This window comes from Osmerus mordax, chromosome 15 (assembly GCF_038355195.1).
Source record: "Osmerus mordax isolate fOsmMor3 chromosome 15, fOsmMor3.pri, whole genome shotgun sequence".
NCBI lineage: Eukaryota > Metazoa > Chordata > Actinopteri > Osmeriformes > Osmeridae > Osmerus > Osmerus mordax.
Genome location: NC_090064.1, coordinates 1,924,535 through 1,948,938, shown reverse-complemented (window position 1 = coordinate 1,948,938; position 24,404 = coordinate 1,924,535). Strand labels below are relative to the sequence as shown.

At 45.1% G+C, this 24,404-nt stretch overlaps 2 protein-coding genes across 3 annotated transcripts; both read left to right on the top strand.

Moving 5' to 3' along the window:
• The first annotated feature begins 434 nt into the window (after positions 1-434).
• On the top strand, positions 435-4,975 carry LOC136957557 (activin receptor type-2B-like). Of its 2 annotated transcripts, XM_067251576.1 has the most exons (10): positions 566-573; positions 1,191-1,297; positions 1,405-1,553; positions 2,174-2,317; positions 2,436-2,579; positions 2,744-2,892; positions 3,244-3,358; positions 3,525-3,663; positions 4,489-4,619; positions 4,764-4,975. In XM_067251576.1, exons 2-10 carry the CDS (start codon positions 1,285-1,287, stop codon positions 4,956-4,958), a joined length of 1,179 nt encoding a protein of 392 aa, XP_067107677.1. In that variant the 5' UTR covers positions 566-573; positions 1,191-1,284; the 3' UTR covers positions 4,959-4,975. The 2 variants fall into 2 exon arrangements, with proteins under 2 accessions (XP_067107676.1, XP_067107677.1); XM_067251575.1 differs by lacking the exon at positions 1,191-1,297 and having other exon boundaries at positions 435-573.
• A 5,578-nt stretch (positions 4,976-10,553) lies between these two features.
• On the top strand, positions 10,554-23,944 carry LOC136957948 (nuclease EXOG, mitochondrial-like). Its single transcript, XM_067252162.1, has 6 exons — positions 10,554-10,620; positions 12,971-13,120; positions 14,483-14,622; positions 18,836-18,912; positions 19,031-19,145; positions 19,388-23,944. The coding sequence occupies exons 1-6, from the start codon at positions 10,554-10,556 to the stop codon at positions 19,850-19,852; spliced, it is 1,014 nt and encodes a 337-aa protein (XP_067108263.1). The 3' UTR covers positions 19,853-23,944.
• Positions 23,945-24,404: the final 460 nt, after the last annotated feature.

The window sequence follows — 24,404 nt, the reverse complement described above, 5'->3', positions numbered from 1 at the left end:
TCCTAAGTATAGACCACCACCACATCGTGAGTTGTTGTTCCTCTCTCCACCTTCTAGTATGCCTGCTAACATAATTACTTACAAACGAAAGTCGTTTAGTTTCTAGGTTTGAAAGCAGCAGTGAAAAATCTGTTTTACTCAGGCATCAGCTGATGCTGTCTAGATAACTTTTTCGAATCTAGCGTACCGGCACGCAAGAAAAGGTGCCAGTACGCAAGAAAAGGTGCCGGTACGCTTAAGAGTAAAATGTAGAGGTGCCGGTACTGCGTACCGGTGAGCCCACTTCGAGCACTGGTTTTACCGATTCACCTTGGCTACACGTGCGACTTTGTGGCCAGCTCTAAACCCCCTCTCCCCTCCCGCAGGATGGAGCGGGGCGGAGCGGGACACGCGCGAGTGTCTGTACTACAACCACAACTACCAGGTGGAGAGGACCAACCTCAGTGGCGTGGAGAGCTGCGAGGGGGACCAGGACAAGCGCTCGCACTGCTATGCCTCCTGGAGGAACAGCTCTGGAACCATCGAGCTGGTGAAGAAAGGCTGCTGGCTGGATGACTTCAACTGCTATGACAGGTATGTGCGTGTGTGTGTGTGTGCGCAGACAAGCTCTTTGGCCCCTGGTAGCTGCGTTCCACATATTGGAAACATTCCACTGGGAGATTGACATGTCTGATAGCTCTGGAAACACCTCAGGTCGGTTTAGACAAGGTCGTCTACACACACTCTCACACACACACTCACACACACACTCACACAAACTCACACACACCCCGATGGACCAGCTGACAGGGCTTATTCTATGACCCAACAAACTCAAACAGACAAACTCAAACATACACACATACCAAAAACACTCAAACATACACATACACTCCTACACTCAAACATACACACACACCACAGACAGAGCTCATACCCTTCTCAGAGGTGAGCCACCTGAAAGTCTCATTAGACCAGAAAGTACACTGGTCCACACACATTGGGTTTGATGGTGGTCTCTCTCCCCCTCTCTCTTCCACCCCTCCTCCCTTCCTACCTACTTCTCTCCCTACTTCTCTTACTATCTCTCTACCCTCCTATCCTCCTTAACTCTCTTTTTCTTTTCCCCCTCTCTCTGCTTCCCTCCTTACGTACCTCCCTCACTCCCTACCCCTCTTTTGGCTGTGTCTCCCTTCCTTTCTCCTTCTCAGGCAGGAATGTGTGGCGACAGAAGAAAATCCCCAGGTGTTCTTCTGTTGCTGTGAGGGCAACCTGTGCAACAAGCACTTCACACACCTGCCTGACATGAACGGACCAAGTAAGGGTGTGTGTCTGTGTCTCTGTTGGTGTGTGTGTGTTTCTGTGTGTGTTCTTATACTGAAGAGACAGGACAGTGTGGTAATGCTCCCCTGGTTGCCTTCCCAGTGATCAAGGCCCCGGCACCCAGCGCCCACCTGTACAGCGTGCTGGGGTACTCCCTCCTCCCCATCACCCTGCTGTCCCTGGCCCTGCTGCTGGCCCTCTGGATGTACCGCCACCGCAAGCCTCCCTACGGCCACGTCGACGTCAATGAGGTATATGAATACACACACATGCAGACACACACACAGTGTTTCTGTATTCTTTCTTGCTCTGTCTCTCTCCATGTCTTCCTGAAGGGTTGTCTAAATGATTCATACCTCTTTAACGTGCCAGCTCTCTCTCTCTCTTTCTGTCTTTATCGCTCTCTAAAGCCCTCTTGCTCCTGCTCTCTCACTTGGGTTTTTTCTCACTCTCTCACTTCATGATTTATGTTCTTTCTTTACATTTAGTCATTTAGCAGACGTTCTTATCCAGAGTGACTTACAGTAAGTACAGGGACATTCCCCCGAGGCAAGTAGGGTGAAAAGCCTTGCCCGGGGAATCGCACCAGCAACCTTCTGATTAATAGCCCGATTCCCTAACCGCTCAGCCATCTGACCATCTTTCTTCCTCTCTTTTTTTTCCCTTGTTCTCTCTCTCATGGCCCTTTCTTGTGTCTTCCATAAGGAGGCCATTTTGTTCCAGTCTGCCAAGCAGGCCAGGCAGCTTGGTGACAGTATGACGCCATCTAGAGGTGCTTGGCAGCACTGTGGTTAGTCACATCTTCACTAACCAAACAACACATGCCGTTAAACCTGACGTAGATGCGTTTTTGTGTTTCCCAATCCATCAGGACAATGGCCTCCCTCCCCCCTCGCCCCTGCTGGGACTCAAGCCGCTGCAGTTGTTGGAGATCAAAGCTAGGGGGCGCTTCGGCTGTGTGTGGAAGGCCCAAATGATGAATGAATACGTGGCTGTGAAGGTCTTCCCCATCCAGGTATGGCTACCCTCATGGCAGACTGCCGTCCTCGTAGAATGTCAGCTCTCCAGTGCAAGTGAAAGGTGGTTCTGCTCCACGTAACCGTCTCCTCCCGGTTTTCAACCTGGTTCTGCAGGACAAGCAGTCATGGAGTAACGAGCGTGATGTGTTCTCCACGCCGGGAATGAAGCACGACAACCTGCTGCGCTACATTGGTGCGGAGAAACGAGGAACCAACCTGGAGATGGAACTGTGGCTCATCACTGAGTTCCACGAGAGGGTGAGGAGGGGTAGACATGAGAGGGGGAGGAGGGAAGGATACAGAAGAGGGAGGAGGGGAAGACATGGGGGGGGGGGGGGGGGAGAAGGAGGGGGGGAGAAATGAGAAGGGGAGGGGGGGATAAAGGCAAGAAATCCTGACTGATGTTTTGTGTATGTGTGTAGGGTTCCCTAACAGACTATCTGAAGGGGAATGTGTTGAGCTGGCCTGAACTGTGCCACATAGCAGAAACCATGGCATGCGGCCTGGCTTATCTCCATGAAGACGTCCCTCACTGCAAGGGGGAAGGGCCCAAACCAGCCATCGCCCACAGGTGAGACCCTGACCCACAGTCACCATGCACAACCCTGTCTGAGTTCAGTAGCTTCAGTCCTCTCATCTCTCTATACCTCCTACCTCTCTCCCTCTCTCTTACCCTCTCCTCTCATCTATATACATCCTACCTCTCTCCTTATCTTCCCTCCTCCTCTCTTCTCTATACCTCCTCCTTCTGTCAATCTCTTACCGTCTTCTCATTTGTCTATACCTCCTCCCTCTGTCTTCCCCCCTGCTCTCGTCTGTCTCTGTCCCTCTCTCTCTTCTACCCCCCTCCTCTCGTTTGTCTCTATCCCTCTCTTTTACTCCCTCCTCTTGTCTGTCTCTCTTTCTTTCTTTCTCTCTCCAGGGACTTTAAGAGTAAGAATGTGATTCTGAGGGCAGACCTAACAGCCATCATTGGAGATTTTGGTCTGGCGGTACGGTTTGAACCAGGCAAGCCTCCAGGAGACACACATGGCCAGGTGGGTTACAACCCTGTGTGTGTGTGTGTGTGTGTGTGTGTTAGGGACCATGACTACTCTTTGTGTGGATCATCAACGGTTCATGTGTATATGTGTGCGTGTGTGCGTGCGTGCTTACATGTGTGTGTGTGTTTTGGGGTGTTTGTGCGTGTGCATGTGTGTGTAGGTGGGGACCCGTCGCTACATGGCTCCCGAGGTTCTTGAAGGAGCCATCAACTTCCAGAGGGACGCCTTCCTGAGGATAGACATGTACGCACTGGGCCTGGTGCTCTGGGAACTTGTGTCACGCTGTAAAGCTGCCGACGGTGAGCACACATACACACACTCTCTCTTTCTCTCTCACACACACACACACTCTCTTTTTCTCTCTCACACACACACTCTCACACCCACACACACACACACACACACATACAAACTCTCTCATACACACACACACACACACACAACATTCCCTCAAGGCATTCCATCCGTTATTCTGATATATCGGCTGATATATATATATATATAAAGATTTTTAAAAATCCAGAAACGTGTAACAGATTTCCCTAACACTTTGCCCAACTCTGGCTGGATCAGCTGGTTGTAGGGTTTTGGGCATTCTACACAGGAGTGTTGCCAACAGGGACATTGTAGAGTGCCCTCTGGTGGAAAAACTATGCAACACCAACACTCATAACATGGTTGAAGTGTGTTTCGTCCGTTTTTAAATATTTTATATATATATTCATTTATCGGCCATTATGAGCCTTGATTTTGAACCGTGTTTGTTTGTTTGTATTGTGAAGGCATAATAAAACATAATTTTTATTATGATTCCAATAGTATGGAAAATGCATAATATCGGCCAATAATATTGGCCCGCCGATAAATCGGTCGGACTCTAATTGAGACGGCAGTGGACAGGCCCTGTGGTCACAGGGCCGAATCACGTCTGTGTAAAAGGGACAGCTGTAATGGAGGGAATACACATGCTACACACTGATGTCCCTCTGATTCCAAAACGCCTGCATTCTGTTTAACATCACACGCAGGTATCATTATGCCGGTGTGGTTTCGTTCAGTGAGGGGTCTTCTTTACGGCAATATAGGGAGATCTCTGTTTAAAAGGGGCTTGTGTGTGTGTGCAGGTCCTGTGGATGAGTACATGTTGCCATTCGAGGAGGATATTGGGCAGCACCCGTCCTTGGAGGAGCTGCAGGAGATTGTGGTTCACAAGAAGATGAGGCCTTTCTTCAAAGACTGCTGGCTCAAACACCCTGTGAGTTAGCACACTGGCACACACAAACACAGACAGCACGGTCAGCACTACCACTACCACTAACAACATGTATGATACGTATGTGAATGAATAGCGGTGTAGTGCGTGTTGTGGTGACCTAGCGCCCCCCCCCCTGGTCTTCAGGGTTTGGAGCAGATGTGTGAGACCATCGAGGAGTGCTGGGATCACGACGCTGAGGCCCGTCTCTCTGCAGGCTGTGTGGAGGAGCGCATCTGTCAGATCCGCCGTCTGGCTGGCCCCCCTACCTCAGACTGCTTGGTCTCCATGCTGACCTCCGTCACCAACGTGGACTTGCCCCCCAAAGAGTCCAGTATCTGAGCCCTAGGGAAGGGGCGTCCCACACCATGTTCTCGAACCCCCCCCCCCCCCCCCCCCCCTCTTCAGGACCGCCACACACAAGTGAAACAAATGTGCCCTCCTGTCAATCTCAGAAACGCCACATGGATACAGCTGCTATTTTAACCTGACATGTTTTTTTTTATTATTTGTATTGTTATTATTATTGGTTCTGTTAATGTTACTTTTTTTCTCCAAATCGGATCAAGACTACCAGCACATTTCTGGACTTCTTCTACTGTTTTATACAATGACGCGAGGACGTACTACAAATTAAAACTGACGGGGAGAAGGGCAGCTGACGTCTGTGTGCTCAGGTTCAGACTGCTGACTGGTCCAGGACCTCTCACAGTCTCTTGTCTTGTACTCCATCTCGGCCACAAGACCTCCGCCCAGACAAGCCCGCTTAGCAACCCCACCCCAGCCCTGCAGCCTCTCTGTTGATCTCAGCCACTATGCTGCAACCCTGCAGAGGAACTCTTAGACTGTTACACACAACCAAGCTTCCTCAAGGGACTTTTTAACGTTTCTATGACGTCACTTCCGTCTCCCACAGTGCTACTGACCATCGGACCAACGGGTGTCTAGAAAACACAGGAAACAGGAAATGCAACACCACTATGTTTGGACAGGTTCTTTTGATGTGTGGATGCACGGGGACAAGAGGAAATCGTTCTGGGTCAGAGGGTTGGGGGTCAAACATTGCAGCTGGTTTCTTCAGGACGTTTGTAACAAAGAATTGACACGGGAAAAGGAACTACGTCAACATCTGTGATGTCATCACCTGGTTTGGTACGGAACTGATTCTCAGGTAACCAGGGTGGAGACACAACTCGACCTCCGCAATGTTTGGTGATCTGGACTATGATGGGAGGAACTATGACATACCACAGAGCTGACTGGGGAAGTATTCAAATGTGGGAAGGCCCCAAACATGTAGAACCAGGAAACATACAGGTGGATGGTTGCCATGGAGATGCATACTATTTCAGGTGTGTGTGAGAGAGAAGGCGGTGGGGGATGAGGCTCAGTAGATATCTTGTGATCCATCTTGTCAGTTGTGCTCCTTATTTAAGGGGGTGTTTCCAAGGTAGGGTGGGCTTTACCCTCTGTTGTGAGGGAATGTGATTGGTTTAGAGGTGAGGTGGGAGGGTGGGTCAGGTGAACTGGTGACCTTTGATTGGCTAGTCCCATCCTTCTGTACCTCTTCTCGACTGGACCAAACGAGCACCCAGAGCAGGTGCTGTTGTCTTGACAACCCTGGTTGATTTAATTGAGCGTGAGAAGGGGTTCTCCCTCCTGTTGTCTTAAACTGTGGTAACGCAGGTCTGTATTTCTGTATGCCATAGTGTAACAGTGAATGTTCAATATGCTGCTGCTTCGACTCAAAGATGAAGATATTTCTGTATGTTCCTTTAATACACTGTGTTCACACATGCAACTCCGTAAAGGAAGCAATGTGTGGACTCGTTCAGGAGTGTTTGCAAGGCTGAGTAGAGACACCCTCTCCAAAGGTGAGAGAGAACAGCGTCAACACGTCAAGAACATAGACAAGACAACGCAAACACTAAATTAAAAACAAACAATATTGTTCATCAACCTCAGAACACCTCAGACCAGAGATACCTCAGACTCTTTTCTGTGTACTTCTGTAATGTATTCCGTTAGTTGTGTTAACTTGTAGTAACTATATTTTAACGTGATTTTTTTCTTGCTTTTATGATGAATTGATTGGTAAGGGAGTTTTGGGGAAAAGTACCAAATTCCCAACTCTTTAGAAGAAGTGCTACCATGTTTCCTGCGGTGTGAAGGGGTTTCCTTTGTAAATAGATATACATATGGGATCCTGCCTGTCCAGTCCTTGCACATTACACATACTCTGTGTGTGTGCTGGTCTCCTCTCCTCCTGGGATAGTCGGCCTGCATAGACTATCCTCTCCCTTCCAGCATACACTGAAGCCGTCATAGCACCCGAGTCCTGGTGACCTCTAGACAATGAAAGAAAAGAGATAAACTATGAAGTTATCAAAACGAAAGCCGAGAGACATGAGCTGAACCATTTACTTTTCTTTCTATAAAAAAACTCCAACATGCCTTTGAAAGTGTTTTAACTACTTAAAACAGAAAGTGATCTTTTTTATTCACCTCTGATGATGATGTTTGGTATAATACTATATTCTATGGAGAAGAAGAACGGGAGGGGGGTTGTATGTCCCCTGAGGACGTGTCTGTCTCACTTTTCCTCTTATTTCTCACAGCAACTGACAGAGGCAGTAGAGCCATGGCTTCAGCTCTAGAAACACCAGTAAATACACCACTCCTTTCACAGTGTCTAGCAACATCAGGAAATACATTGCTGATTTTACACATTCAATGGTGCCATAAATACCATCTTGATGTTCAGGTATTGTCTCTCCATGCAGTATCCCTTAACTGTATGTCTGCATGCACTGAGAGACTCAGAGTCTCTTGCTCTGTCACCATGAACCCAGTGTCCATGGCCAGGTCCAGATAACTCTGAGGTCTGTCCAGACCGGCAAGTCACTCTAGTAGTGGAGGTTACAGGCCACAGATAGATCAGACCTGTGTCTTCTTGGTCTAAGTTGTTTGAGTTAGTGTTCCATGTGGTTCCATCAAGAATCACTGACTTGACTTAAATTCTTCTGGGATGCAGAATTCAAGCCTTTTTTTGGTAGTCAATCAGGGTGTGTTTGTGTCAAACGGTCAGGTTAGTGTTTTTATCTTTAACAGGAACAAATGTATGGTTTACAGTAACAGGATTTATCTAATTAACAGTTAGAATTGATTCATGTAGCAAGCAATATGTTAAGCAATACCTAGCTGTGTTCTTTCTACTCCTGACCCCACTGTACTATACCTAGACATCTAGTAGACCAGCAACCAAAACATGGCCTGTCTCCTGGTAAACTGGTGCTCCTGCCAGCAGCTGGAATGTGATGTTGCCAGTATGCTGCAGCTCTGCATAGGGTTGCTTAGTTACTGGCTGGCTGGATAGATGCTCTCTTGCCACATAACCATGTAGCCAAATGACTTGCATCAAAACTCTGCAACAGACCAAAGTCTGGTATTGTCTGTCTGGTGAGTGAGTGGTGTATCACCCTCTCTCTGATTGGATAAGCTGTGGGTAGGTGTTAGCTGGATGAACCCTAGGAAGATGTTGATTGGATAAACCCTGGGTAGATGTTGATTGGATGAACCATGGGTAGATGTTGATTGGATGAACCATGGGTAGATGTTGATTGGCCAAAACTGATACTGGATTATGATGACGCTCAGAGTGATCTAGCACCGGTGACATTGTTTCCGGGAATGTTACCAGTATCATCAGCATCACAACTTTCTCTGACCGTTGAATGACTGTGTTCTCATGTGCCTTTCTTTTGGTCTTCTTCATTGTCATGTTCATCATCATAGTGGTTGTTCTGAGCTGAACCATGGCTGCGTGCTTCATTGGTCTCTGTGCTTCTGTCAGCAGCGGACTGATAAACATGACAACATTGCATGACGTAAACATAAAGCTGTTAGCTGTCTCCTGATTCCGGTACTCAATGAAGTGTTTACCTCTGAGCCACAGTGGAACAGTGTTGTTAAAGCAGAACAGTCAGAGACAGTACTATATTACTAGTACATTATTGTCATAGCAACAGGGGACCTCACGCTGTTCTCATGTATGATGCACCCCTTGACAATGTGAAAACTTCCTCCTTTCACCTTCTCTCACTTCTCCTTTTTCTTCTTTTAGTTTGAAGTTTAGTGGTGGAAAGGTAACTTCTGGGGGATGGAGACAGGAAATCACTGCCACAGTGCTTCCTCTGTCACTTCCTGTGTGTGTCACATGGTCTCCTGCACCAGTATACCCGACTCAGGCCACACCCACTCCTGGCATTATAACCTAATCTGTGAGGAAGAGCCCAGACCATCTAGTCACAGACTAAACTCTCAGACAGACAGAGAAGAGGCATGGTCACACATCTATAATTTGAGATATATTTCCATCTTTATTAGTCAGAGAGGCAGATTCATCCGAGTTGCTCCTCAACACTGGTAATCTCTGGTTGAACATCGCCTTCAGTTTCGCCATCTGCGCCACTTCACTATCACTCTTGGTCTCTGCCATCCTTCTGTGTCTCTCTCTCTTATCTTTCTATGTGTACTGCTCTTTCCAAGCTTTTCAGAGAGATGGTCTGCTCTAGTCGTGAATGTGTAATTATGTGCTGGACTGACCAAATTACCTCGTACTCTGTTGTGGTCCAATGTTGAGGACCGTATCAATCAGCCGAGCCCTGATCTAGTATTAAAACTTCTTACGGAGATATTCATTCAGAATGCCAAGCGCTACCTGCTAATGCTAACCCAACTTCTCTTTCTATCCCTGCCCCTAGTCTGGCAGTGTAACCCTGATCCATACCATGCTCTGTTACTATATCAATAATGAATGTTTAGTTGAGTTTTCTTACCTTCTCTGAAGAGCTGTCAGCCCCTGCATTGACAAACCAAACAGTGAACACACACACTGAAAGTACAGATTGAGTCTTTTTTCTTCCAAACCCTCCCAGCTGAGACCAGATTGTGCTACTGGGTCTCAACTGGCTTCTGTCCTCTCAAGGGGTTTTATCACCAGAATAAGTAGGGTTGTGAAATGTAATTGTTGTATGACATGTTTCACTATTGTAGCTAGAACAGACTTGTACTACTGATTTAACATAAATATACGGGGAAAAAAAGGATCTGTATAAGATGGTGTCTACAGAGAAGAGATAAGGTTCACAGTAATACCTCTTCCGATCTAAGAGGACGATTGAATTAATATATATATATATATATATATATATATAAAATACCCCCCATACACCCTTATTGGTGTTGGCGTGGGAAGAGGATCATTTCAACGATCATTGTAACATAGCTCTTTTTTTTGCCGTGGATCATCCTTTCTTTATACTGTGGTCTTCTTAGAGCTCTGCTTTCAGAGTCGAGCTACATCCGCTTAGTGGTGGGGGCGCGGCTGCAGCCCGACAGCAAGGTGTGCCAGAACATGAATGTAGTGTCCCTCCCTAGTGGGAGACAGTCACGCCCCCACAGGTAGAGAAAAAAATACTAGAAAGGAATTATTTCAATTTTATCTTTTTGTATATTAAAGTAAACAATAAAATACTGTTAAAGTATTATCTTTGTTGCCTGTTATCTTTTTGGTCTTGTCAGTGTGAACTTGGTACTGTTAACCATAGTGCCACTGGGGGTGTTAAGTGATGTCCTGAAGCTTGGTAGCTACTTTGGCTGTTTAGAGAACATTCCATGCATATTTAATGTTCAAGAAAATAAACATATACAATATATATCTCTCGCTAGTTGGCGACATCTCACTTTCCCCGACGTTCACAAAGCATCCTTTGTTTCGAAGAAGAGTCACAAATGCGAAGAGAAGACCGATTGTAGCAACATTAAAAAAAACACAATAAACAAAAAATACGAAGATTCTATATAGTCCTCGCCATGACGGCGAATGTGTTCTTGAAATATGTCGGTTGCTTTGTGTGCGGTGCCACCGCTAGCACAATGTCCTGTGTTGCTGCTCTGAAACTTTACCAGCTGGACACAGAGGATCCGAGGAAGACAGACAAAGGTAATCGCTATGAAAGTCCTTGTGTAGGATTAAGGTTTAAATGGTAACTATCAGGGTTCTAAATTAACTTTTCTGATCACCAGCCAATTTGGCTGGTAACTTTCTAAAGTTACCAGCCAATCAGAATTTCCACTAGCCAAATTCTTTCAGGTGAAAATAAGAACAATTATGAGTTTCACTGAATGCATTTCATCATTTTATTAACATTGTTGGCATGAAAAACACAGAAAATGCAGTAAAATGAAGCACAGAAGTATGATGCAAGGGTATGTGAAATCACCAACACGTGACTAAGTAAGGACACGATTTATTGTAAATGGCTAAAACGTCCATTCGCGTCATGAGATTGACTCCTGCCCATGCATTTACAGTAACGTTTTGTCCTAAGCAGGCATTAATTAAACTGACCTAATATACTCTTTATTAAGAACAGTGTATTTACATTACACTAGACTGTGTCAGTAAGCAACACCATTTTTCTTATGCGTAGACTACATGCGGCAATCCTTACAAAACATTTTCATTGTCAAACACAAGCCATTCCCGACCCGTCAGCCATTTGGCATTACATTTTATTGGGTGTGCTCAAGCCTTCGGCGAGAGCACAACCTTTGTTCTCTCACATATATATTTATTTATTATTTATTTTCGCCCCCCTAAGGATCAGTCAATATTTGGACTACATACACAACGGCGGTGTCAAAAGGTTCGTCTTGGTAGCGATTGCGTTGGTTGTATTTTTATTTACGTTCTGTTGCATGGTTTAAGTAGAAATTGCGTTTTTGTGGTGAAAAGTGAAGCTAACGGTGGCTAATTTGCTAGCCACAGTCACTGACATTACTAACGTCACTACGTCACTAACGTCACGAAAACACGCGTGACTACCTGTAGCAGAACATTCGTTTCACATCTGTTAATAACTTGGGGGATAGCTAGGCTAACTATAGCTTTACTGCAAGGCAGCTGCAGGAACGCCACAAGCAAAGACGCCAGGGTGATAACTATTTACTCATTTTACTTTGTGATGTGAAACACAATTATGAAATGTAATGTACAATATTAGCTGATATTATTAAGGAAGTAGGCCCACATCTACTTTTGGAAACGGTAGTCTACTATTTCACTGAAGCATTAGCATCATGACATTAGCCTCTGTTGCCCGGGCAACACATACTACAGTGGTCTATGATGCATCTGTTTTCAATCTTTAAAATAAACATTCCTCACAAATACATTTTCGTTGTAGGATTTATTATGACATTACATTACAAGTAAACGATTTGTGGGTGAAATTATCATTACCTGTGGTTTCAAACCAGTGTTGCTCACTGCAATGCTGTAGCCTACGCGAGACACTACAAAAACATTTACACAGCTGTAGGAAGTCAAACGTTCGGCACTCCCCTTACTTAATCAAAAGTCTATCTAACTACTAACCTGAACTTCATTGCCACAGCCTAAACGTTGCCAATCTGTTCATGAAAATAATTAATTTCAGCCTAAACCGTACAACGGAACGTTAAATCCAATTCAACCAACGCAATCGCTACCAAGACGAACACAGCAGTAGTCTACTAGTACTGTACCGTAGTAGTACAATTTACCGGGGCAGCTTCTCCACACAGGGCTATATCGCATTTTGCGTTGTTACTGACAATGATCGCTACCAGTGAGCTTTTTATGAATGAGCGATTTTCCACTAAATAAATATGCATTTTCATATAAAATATACATAAATCAGTTGTAAAAATGTCATTCAAAAACGGACCCCTGTGCAACCGACGCAAGCAAGCACACCCTACAATTTCCCCAGAAATTGTACCCTCTCTAGTTTTCTTCGTTTCTCTAGTGCTATCAAATCAAATCGCCATTTTTCGCCCCCAGAAGTTTGTCCTAACCACCGCCGCATTAAGTTAACTTTTTACTTTACTTTACTACTCTAGCTAGCTCTTATTACCTCCTATGATCCGCTATGCTTCGTTTTACTTCTTCCTTGTGTTTTCTGGTGGAAGCTCCGTTCGTTTCCACGGTTTCTCGCGCCGGTTTCACTTCAACTGCGCGCAGCCAATGGGCGTATAAAACGTTATCACGTAGCATTACGGCACAGTGTTCATGGGAAACTTAGGAAGTACTGCCAGGGGGATAAATGACCAAGAACCATGCCGAGAACAGAGCCTCATGTATCACCGGCCAAACTGGCTAGTGGATTTTTATTAACACCCGCCAAAATGAATTTTAACCCGCATTTGTTAATTTAGAACCCTGGTAACTACCACTGTCAAACATTATGTTACTGGCATCTACCTAGTGAGCGAGTTGCTGATGTTACGCTGTTCACGTTCCTCTTTAGCTACTCCTGTCCAGCAGGACACTGGCCGCTACGGTTTTCCGGTGACCGGCGCGGAGGTCCGGTATTATGCCAACCACACGTTGTCATACGACCAGGCCCGGAAGACCCCGCGGTGGGTGGCCGAACACCTGTCTGACCAGAAACTACTAGGTAGCTTGTTAGATTTCCATTGATGGTCCGAGGACCTGTACAGTGAGACACGCTTAAGGCATTGGTCTGAGGAATGTCTCAGTGCGTCCCAATACCTAATATTGACCAGAATTAAGTTCAGCCTATTGATTCGGCCCGCCACAACGGCCCCAATTTCTCACGTGGCCCTTTCGGGAAATTAATTGCCCACTCCAGGTATATAGTAGGCTATGTATGTGAATTGTATTTGTACGGTGGCCGACATGTGCAAACGCCCTGCAATTTTTAAGAAAACACATGCATTTTTCAGAATAAAACGTCTTTCAGACTTTGATAATCAATTAAAAGGAAATAATGTTATTAATTCTTTTCTGTGTGGCCCGGTACGAAATGACCCACGGACCGGTACGCGGACCGGTGGGCACCGGTTGGGGAACGCTGCTCTAAAGACCCGGCAATTCAATCAATTTCCCAGCACATTTGCAATGTAATGCAATGCAGATGTGCACACCGCCCCCTACCGAACAAGATGGATAGCTCGGTCAGCAGGGAGCTGAAGAAGAGCGGCTACTGACGTCACTCTGCTGCGCCGCTCAGAATGCTTTTTCGTTCATTTTGCATTTCTGCAAATGCATTTGAATTTGAATTGTGGTCACGATTTTACAGCCACCTTCTTAAAATGAAAATGCATTTCTGGAAATGCATTTGAATTTGAATTGTGGTCACGATTTTGCAGCCACGTTCTAAAATGCAAATAGGATGATTGATTACTAATTTCATTTGAGTCAAATAATGCAGCCACATTCTTTAAAATTTTGGTAACGATTTGCTTCCATACAAATATAGAAACGCGCTGCAAAAAGGAAAGCACGCAAACCCCGAAAACAAATGCAAACAGAAAAACGCAGCATTCAGATTACACATCGGAAGTGATCCAGGCCTCTAGGGGGAGCGCTAAGTGAACAGCTTGATTTTAGACCCCACAGAGCGAGAGAGAGAGATAGCAGATGAGAGGTTTGTTTTGGAAACGCTCTTTTAAAATACTGTAAAAGAGGATTGCCAAATGTAAAAATTAATACTAACCTTTTTATGTCGCCTTTTTACTTCACTTTTGGTCCCGTTTCCAAAACAAACCTCTCATCTGCTCTCTCTGGATCGAAAATCAAGCTGTTCCACTTAGCGCTCCCCCTAGAGGCCTGGATCACTTCCGTTGTGTAACCTGGATGCAGCGTTTTTCTGTTTGCATTTGTTTTCGGGGTTTGCGTGCTTTCCTTTCCTTGCTTGTGTTTTGTCAATTTGCATGTGTTTTCTTAAGTTGCAGGGCGTTTGCACATGTCGGCCACCGTATATTTGGTATTGTGACGTACTCTGTGTTTGTTTTAGGCAAAGCTGACAGGAAACAGTGTAAGTTCCGGCCAGACCCCGGTATCCCAGAACCCTTCACTGCTCATAATGATGACTACTTGGGCAGCGGATGGTCCAGAGGTCACATGGCTCCGGCTGGAGACAACAAGGCCTCCGTGGTAGGAGCAACCACACACAGAACCACACACACACACACAGAATCACGCACACACAGAACCACACATACAGAACCCCACACACAGAGCAATGCACACAGCCCCACGTACACAGAAGCACCCCACACACTAGGGGTGCAAAACCGAACCGCAAAAAAACGAATTGTTCAACACACAAACCACTGTTCGTTTTTTACATGTAAGCCGCGGTCTTTAGGATCTACGAGAAAACACTACCTAACACCCTTTGTCCTTCCCCTTTCCCGTAACCTTTCCCGGAGAGTACCTGTCCAATGAACTGTCAGTATATTAATGACGAGTCACATACAGGAAGGAACTGGAGAGCAGTGTTGCCATAGACTTATTGAATAGACACAGCTTCTCTTCCAAGATTGCGTCCCCATTCATTTCTATGAAAAGTGCTCAGTGGCGCAGTGAGGCAAGCGAGAGCGCGAAACGGACCGCGCCATCTTTCCAGTTCCGGCTCGTCCGGTCTTGCGCAGAACAGTGGTTTGCCTTTTTCCTAGCTAGACTCGTGCACGCTTGCAACTAGCTGTACAACGTCATACTTTGCGACAACCAGGCGGGAGCGTGTGAGCTAAGGCATTGCAGTGGCAGAATGGGGTATAAGCAAGGCCGGATTAACCATTAGGGCAACTGGGCACTTGCCCAGGAGCACATTACATCTAAGGGGCCCTGGACAACGTCAACTAAAATGTTATATCACGTTATGAACGCAGTCCTTACTTTCCTTATTGTGAGCACTTTATTGCAACTTGTTTGATCAATATATTATGTTAAATCACGTCAAAAACAGTGTTTGTGTAGTCTAGTAGCTGCCTGCACAAATGCCGCTTGCGGCTTGCCAGCTCTACGCCGCGGACACTGCGAGCGAGAGTCACGTGACTTGAAGCGCTGCGGCTGGAGGAGAGCGATCTATGGGGAGAACCAGTGTAGCAAGATTGAGAAGCAGTTAAGCGGGAGTGCTAAAAGAAAATTGAAAAGAAAAAAATAATTGAAGTTAGTCGACAATTTAAAACATGTACCAAAAATAGCCAAACAACATTTTTTTTTAGGGGTGGGGGGAAAATTGGGTACAAATTGGGTACAAGTCCGATCAAGAAGCAGATACGTCATGTGAACTTTACGAAAATTTATGTTATTAGTACTGTATAGTATTCCTTTCACTTGGTTTTTAGAAATATAGGCCTATTCTAGATGGACATACATTCCACATACGACTCAGACTCACCAAATATACGTTGTTCTTTTTGCTTTGTGTTTTTAGTATGACTGCTTAAGTATTGTGTCGGATTAAAGAAACTGTAAACTTGAATATCTGGCTCTGTCGTTGTTCTAGGTCGATCGGCAAAGCAAGCTAAATTAAATAAGCCTATAAATATTTTACTATTATAATGATGATGAGTGTTGCTTTACTATTACTAGCTTTGTTATTGTTAATGCCATCATTGTGGTTTTACCTGGCATAACGTTACATAACCATAACAATACAGGGCTCAACATTAACATTTGTTGGCACTGGCCCCACCGAGCCAGTGGGTTTGAAACTTACTGGCCCCAAGACAATTTTTACTGGCCCCCCCTCCAAAAGTTGTAATTTATCATTGTTACAACAAAACCAAAGACTTATAAATTGTGTTATTCTGTTAACATGTTTAACCATTTATTAAACACATCCTGGATATAAAAAGAACAAAAATGAAATCACATTTCTAGTGATAAAACTCAAACATGACGTGCTCTCTTCCCTGCTGACAGCCATCTCTGCACAACTCTGTCAGGCTGAAACTGAAACCTCTGGTCCCTCAATGCTAATATATAAAAGCTTCCATAGCATTTCATCAGTATGATACTAAGTACCCAAGTCGACACCATTCTTCTGCTGCAGTTCAATAGCCTGGGGGAACGGCTGGCCCGTCTTAATTACGTGATATGCCGTTGTTATAAGTTGTGCAATAACACGATGGGCATCTCAGTTAAATTCATGACCAGCATGGTCAACGGCAGGGGTGAATCTAGGTTCCCGCTTTTGGGGGGGCTAAGCCCCTAGATAAAACCTATAGTTTTTCCTGTGACCCAGCAAAACTAGGGGGGTCTGGGGGCATGTTCCCCCAGAAGAAATTTTTTAAAATATCCTTTTAAATAGTGTCCTGTAGTGGGGTTTAGGAAGAGAAATTAACACATTTAGATTTAAAATATAAATATGTATATTTTTTTTATTAAACAAATTTGGGGCCTAATGAAAATAGGGCTAGATACGCCCATGGTCAACGGCCTGGAAGATGGATTGTCAATCATCCGCTTAGCTGTCACGCAAACCAGGTGCTGTCTGCTAGCATGGCTGGTCAGGGATTGTCGGTGCCTGTGCCAAAAGATCCACTTTTGTCTGCTTTAGACGGGAACATACGACAGACGACACAGTGCATCTTCGTTCCATAAACAAATTGCTTCCGTTTGAGCTCGTAGCTCTACTTTGCTGCCATCTTCACTTTATTGTCTCGCGCCAGTTGTTAAAAAATTTATCGAGATTATAGAATTACAATTTGACAACCACTCGTCACTCACTACTCAACTCTTAATTTGCCAACTGTGCAAAGAAACAAACATAAAGTACCCACCCCTAACCTGTCCTAATCTACCACACACAAAACTAAACTAACCTGGCACACTAATCAGGTGCCCTAACCAAAGTGTGACCCACGTGAACGGCATCACGGAAGGGAGGGAGGCATGGATGAGCGGAAAACCAGGGGCGAACCAGCACCAACTGCGGAACACACAGAACAGAACACACACAGGAACACAACACAGAGAACACCAACACGCTCAAGGCACACTGAAACAGACAGAAGGACGTAACATCCGCATCGTCCATTATCAGGTGATATTGGACACCTCGTCGGGCATTATCCCTTACTTATATTAGGCTATAACTACGTTTGTCATGCCATGAACATAATAACGCTCATTACAAAATGGTTAAATCTTCTTTGAAATACCGTAAATGTTTGTAGTTTATTTACGGTATTTCAAAGCAGATTTAACCATTTTACTTTCTTTTTCCTCTTCTGAGACTCATACCCGGCAGATGAACGAATCATTGATCCGAAGACTCGGTTGGCAGAAGAATATTATTACTATTAATAAGAATAGTATTACTTGTGAACGATATTCGTTCACAAGTAATAATTACAGGTATTTTTATTTTGACTTTTATGTTACTTTAATTACAGTAAGTGCAGTGTAATTGTTTGCCGCGATAATTAAATGCTAGTGTGAAATGACCATTTTGTACAATTTTCATACAAACTGTCATGAGGCATTATTTTAATCCAGGAATTTCTTTTAAAATAGTATCTTCTGGTTTACATGCTGGCCTACATGAGAATATGATAAATGTTTGCAGTGGATGTATTTAGGCCAGGGAATTGGCTAAAAATGTTGAGCAAAAATTATTGGGGGATATAGTTTTGGATATGTTGACTGGAGTTAATAGAGTAAAAACGCCTAACCGGAAATGCAATACCACCTACATCCACCGAGGCCATTGCCTCAAGCCAAGGGGCGAGGGGTGGGGGTCTGAGTGTTGCCAACTTACCGACTTTCTCGCTATATCTGGCAACTTTCCAAACCCTCCTGGTGACTTTTATTGTCAAAAGCGACTACCGACAAATCTAGCGACTTTTTCCGATGTTGTTGGAGACTTGCTGGTGTTTTAGAGACTCTGACATGAAAGTACGGATCGACCGCCGTTCCAAAGTACTCACAGGCGGTCAGTCTCACTATAGCCTCACGCAGCACTGCTACTTTCCTTACTGAGGAGTTCGCAACACTGCTGGAGAGAGGCAAATCATACGAAGCTCGGCATGTGTAAAGTATGCTAACGGTAATACATATAACATGATGGGGCATCTACGCCGGATATACAGAAAATACACCGAAAATACAGAGAACACTGAAATGGTAAAAAAACAACAACTTTGACTTCCACCTAATATGCTAAACAAACCGAACCGAAACCGGGACCCATAAAAACCGAACCGTGGGCTTGTTGAATTGTTGCACCCCTAACCGCACACACACAACCACAGGTGCAAAACCAAACACACAGAATCACACAAACAAAAACGCACACATAGAACCACACACAGCACCTCTGCCCAAGTCAGGCTGGTGTGTTCTTGTGTGTCTGCAGCAGTCCATGGCTGAGACATTTTACTTGTCCAACATCGTGCCTCAGAACTATGAGAACAACGCTGGCTTCTGGAACAGGTGTGTTTCCTGCTTTAGAACATCGTTGCGTTCTGGAACAGGTAGGTACCCTACTCTAGAACATTGCAGGGTTCCACTCCGGACAAATCTGTTGCTTGGTTGTTGTGTATGTGTGTAGGCTGGAGATGTACTGCCGGGATCTGACCAAGCATTTCCAGGATGTGTGGATTGTCTCAGGCCCGCTGGCCCTGCCCGAAGAACAGGATGATGGGAAAAGGATGGTGACATACCAGGTAGCCTCAGCTATGTAGACAGCACCCAGGCCTTCAAGAAAACCACCTATTGTTAAAGTAGTACATTGATGTGTATTATTTGCTGAGACTGGAGGGACTATAATGGAATGTTGGTCATATTGCAGTTCTGTCTTTTATCCATTTGAGGGCAGTATTACACAGCATGTACCTTTCATACAAATCTGTAGATGGAGAGAGAATTTATTTCCTCGACCAGTTACATCATAATTCTGTCTCTACAGGTTATTGGAAGAGATGACGTTGCCGTGCCAACCCACCTCTTCAAAGTCATCCTCGTTGGAAACATGAACAACACCGACCAATCAGCATCTAGACCCATAGCCCTAAGTGCCTTTGTGGTCCCCAACCATTCAATAGGCTTTGAGCGACCCCTGAAGGACTTTGAGGTCAGCCTATCAGAGCTGGAGACGGTGTCAGGGCTGCGCTTTTTCTTGGGGCTGGGGGCGGGGTCTCTGCCCAGCCTGTGTGAGCAGGACTCGTGTCAGCTGATGAGCTATACGGAGTTCCATCTCTACCTGGCTGGCAGGAAGGTGGGCAGTGCCCGTTCCTCTGCCAAGCTGGAGCGACACATGGCGGAGCTGCAGGAGAAGGGCATCGCCCCTGACGACTACCTCCTCAAGCTCTACCAGATGAAGAAGATGGAGCTGGCCAAGCAAGAGCAGCCTGAGACAACGAAGGGCATCTGAGGACCAAACACAGCCAGCACGACCCATAGAGTGGAGGCTAGATCTGCCGCTGAAGACCAAAACATTGTAGAACAGTTTCATTATACTGAAATGATCCATATATATACAGTACCAGTCAAACGTTTGGACACATTTGTGTCCAAACTTTTGACTGGTACTGTATGTTATACTGATAAACAGCTGTGGTGTTTGTTCTTGTCATTAACAGCGCCGTTTACAAAATGGAAGTAGGATGTTTAGGATGTCTTTACTTTGGAGCATCATTGATGGTGTTCTAGAACACACGCGGTTGTAAGAGCAGTACAATGGTTCTCATCTTTACTAATGTTTTAAGGGGATGTCTGAGGCTGTGTTCACACTTGACTTCTTTTTTCAGAAAAAAGTGCTGCCTTCAGCGCCTTTTTACATACAACCCTATGTGAAAAGGAAAAAGGCGGACGCCTTTTTAAAAAGCGGTCGCCTTTTAAAAACTTCTAAAAAAGCGCAGCGCCCGACGCCTTTTTGAGTTCAATTTTCTCAACTCTTCAAAAAAGCGCTGGGTGACGTCAAGTGCCTTTCTGACAACTGACCAATCAGGACAAGGAGAGTAGGTACGCGTGTACCTTCCCTAGTAACCTTCTACCTTAGTTACCAGGCTATGGCTCCTCAAACGCCAAAGCTAAAGCAAGGAATTGCATTTTATTCGCCATAGTAGCTAGCTATCAATAAGTAACCAACAGAAAATAACGGATAATAATGTATCGCTAGAATGTAAGATTCCTGTTCAGGTTTCAGAATTCTCGTGCTGAAATCGCTCAAAGGGTGCTCAAAAGGCGCTGAAGGCAGCGCTTAAAAAAAAAAAAAGAAGTCAAGTGTGAACACGGCCTGAAGCTGTAGTGAACATTTTATTATGTTGACTAGATCACTATGTCTTGGTTTAAACAATTGCTTCTTGTTCAGGGCACCTAAGCCCAGTCCAGGGCTGGCCATGACGTGTGAGTGAGTGAGACTAACTAATCTGTCTCTATGTTGGTAAGATGTGTGACTGGTCTGGAGTGTGTGTCCTCAGAAAATATCAAACCAGAAAAACACTTTCTCTGCAGGAAGTTAGGAGGAAGAGAGAGCGTGGGTGAACAGGCCACCGCAGGGTTGAGTGGCACTTATACCAATTGTGGATGTTTAGCTCCACTCATGTGGGTGCACCTGGTGGTGTTTGTGGAGCAGGTGCTCTGACTAACCCTAGGCTGTAATTAGTGTCTCCTGACTCCGTTCTCTGTCCCAGTGATTTCCCTTTAGAACAGCGCCCCAGAAACATGACTGCTCTCAGCTAGGCTGCTAGCACCTAGCATGCTACTGCACAGCCCTGTGTGTGTGCACAGCGAGACCTTCCAGGGCAGCTCATGGGTTAACTCCTCAGCTGACATGATGCAGCTGAAGAGGACATGACAACACACTGTTCCCTCTGGTGGCCAGGAGGTGGCAGTACCACTCAGCTCAGTTCCCCTGCAGCTGATGACTGGGCAATTTAGATGAGAGATAAGGGGGGTCCAAACTTCCTGGAACTCAGTAGCAGCTTCATGTTGTTTATAAGCTCTCTGACCAGGAGCACACACACATACCCACACAAACACACACACACAGCATGGATGAAATGGGTCCATCAGTATTTATAGAATACATGTTCGGCTTACTGGAATCCAAATATCCTTTTTAGGCCACTTTTGACTTTTTCTTATTCTTTAACTAGACTCATCTAAAATAGAAACAATTAACTTCTTTAAGTGTAGGGAAGTAGACCACAGCTTAGTGGGAGAGGGAATAACCTCTAGGACTGTCTAGCATTCTCTCTCTCTAACCCTCTCCCTCCATCGTATAGCTGTCTTTGTTGTTTTCATTGCAATCCTCTTTCCTGGAAATGGATTCTGCTGCCATGCAACCAAAGAGAGAGAAGGTAGATTAAGGATTTTATAGTCACCACGGGGACCATGCCCCTGATAAGGGCACACTGTCAACATGGTATATGTTCCTGTGAGTGTGTCAAGGAGACAAACAGGAGTGTTCACCCTCGGGGTGAAGTCTGTGCCTCACCCCTGGGAGAACACCGCTCACTCCTACCCCGTCCTGGGACCTCATCAACGCCCTACTGCCATGGTGATGCCATACAGTACTGAACAGGGGAGGGTAGAGCGGGAGAAACAGATATAGATGTACACTCTGTGTGTGTGTGTACGCATGTGTGTGCTTGTGTGTGTTGCGTGCCATGTCACCTCTCCTCATGCTCCTCCTTAGGGATCTGACAGAGATACACGGAACCTTTGTCCTCCATCCTCATCATTCCTCTCTACCTCTGTGTCCTATCATCCCTCTATTTCTCTCCATCTAATTATCTCTTTTCCCCTCCTTCCTCTATCCTTCCTTCCTCTATCCCTCCAATTCTGATTGCAGTCAGCTGCATTAAGCCTGAGCTTGACTTCTTTCTTTCTCTGTAAGTAGCCCTTTCTCCCCTTTATCTCTCCACCGTTCCCTGTCAGTCCCTCCATCCATTGCCAGTCTGGGTTCATATTAAACCTATTGTTGAGGTATCCATGGAGATAAAACAGTAGATTGGTGTGTGTGCATGTTAGTGTGTATGTGTTTTGAGAGCGATGTTTAGACGCCTCACATGAAAGCAAACATGTTTTTGCTATGTCATCTACGCCCTGTGTATTTGTGAGTGTGTGTGTGTGTGGGGGTCAGGAGCCACTGATTGACAATAATAGGCTTAGGCAGGTATGGATCCCATCTCACTTTGATATAAACACACAGTCCACATAGAACCATGCTGACACCTGCCACTGTTGTTTATGATAAACAATGTAACAAGCCACTCGCTGTCACAAAGGTGAGACAGCGGTCATACACACACACAATGGACGTACTCAGCCACCGATCTTCACCCTCAACATGTGCTGCGCTAGTAACTCCCTCAACATACTTAACTCCCACCCCCTCAACACGCTCCTCACCAGACTTAACTCCCTCAACATGCTCTTTACCAGACTTACATTTAACTTAACTCCAAATGGGGTCTACATGCAATAACCACACCATAGACACAAAGAATAGACACAAAGCTTATATTAACAAGACAGTCTTAGACACACGGAAAGAGGGGTATGATAGAGCGTAGAGCAATATAGAGAGAGGGAGAAGGAGAGAGAGGGTGAGAGATAGTGTGATTATGTGTTTATGATGTTGGGGTCACATGATCTTAATTCCTCCATCTGTTCTAGAGCTGACCTGATTACAGCAACCAACCCTATCCCACTCCCTGTAGACCGAGCAGGAATTGAAAAGTCCCTGTAGACCAGAGCCTGTTGCACCAGCTGAGCGTACATATCCTCTTAATTTAGGGTTCATAATCCACACTAAACGATATGTTGAAACAAGTTAGTTTGACACTAAATTTGTATTGATGTTTGTTTGCACCACGGAGACATGAGGTTCATATTAGCTACACTTGCATCAGGTCCTGGGCAAGACGTAGTAACCAAACATAACTGGAAAGTTAAGTTCTAGCTAAGTACCTATGGCCTTTCTCAATACCAAGTACGTCAAGTTTGGACTTGCGTACTTGATAGTTCGAACCCGGCAAGTTCGGAACAAACTTCGAAGGACAGGAGGATGCAGTACGATCATTCCGTTCTTGCAAACTTGTTTGACGTCTTCATTCATTGCCCAAGTACGGTTCCAGTCCAAAGAACACAAGTCACCAAGAACGCCAAAAATACCCAGACGTGTTCTTGATCCGCCCCTTTTATCGAGAAAGCATCGGTTTGTGACTTGGCCAGCAAGAACGCATCTGATATCCCACAAGTCATTGCGAGATGCCAAGAGAGCTGGAAAAACTTCACAACCGTGTTTTTACTTTTCTTATGTCAGGTGAACGGTACCTGTAAATCAGCATCTGAATAAAAATGTGACGGGAAATGGGCAGAGTAGTAACTGAATATTTGCTTATTTTATTCAAGAAACTTCTAATTCGCTCTGACTTTTCGATTAGCTAGATAGCGTTATTCAGTTCAATGCAGTGGATACTCAATAGTTAATGTTAACCCTAAGTTAGAGGCTAGCATGAGCTACACGAAACATAACTGCCGTTAAAGCAGGGATGGGCAATTAATTTCCCCAAAGGGCCACATGAGAAATTGGGACCGTTGTGGCAGGTCGAACCAATAGGCTGAACTTAATTCTGCTCAATATTAATTGAATTACTTTATTAAAAAAACACAGGGTTCCCGCGGGGTCTTAAAAAGTCTAAAATTCGGAACTTTAAATTTAAGTCCTTAAAACGTCTTAAAAACGGCCAGATTTTCATCCGAAGTCTTAAATTTCATTTGGGCAGGTCTAAAAAAGGTTTTACCCTCGTTCATTTCCAGAACCGCTGGCCGCAGAAAGTTATGACAAAGTAGCAAAAAAGTATTGAGTCGCAGCCTACAAAGCGGAGCTCTACAAACAAAACCAGCAGAACGCTGCCCTCAGAACGTTGGTTCGGTGTGTTGTAGTTCTTTCTGGGGGATATTGGTGTTGGTAT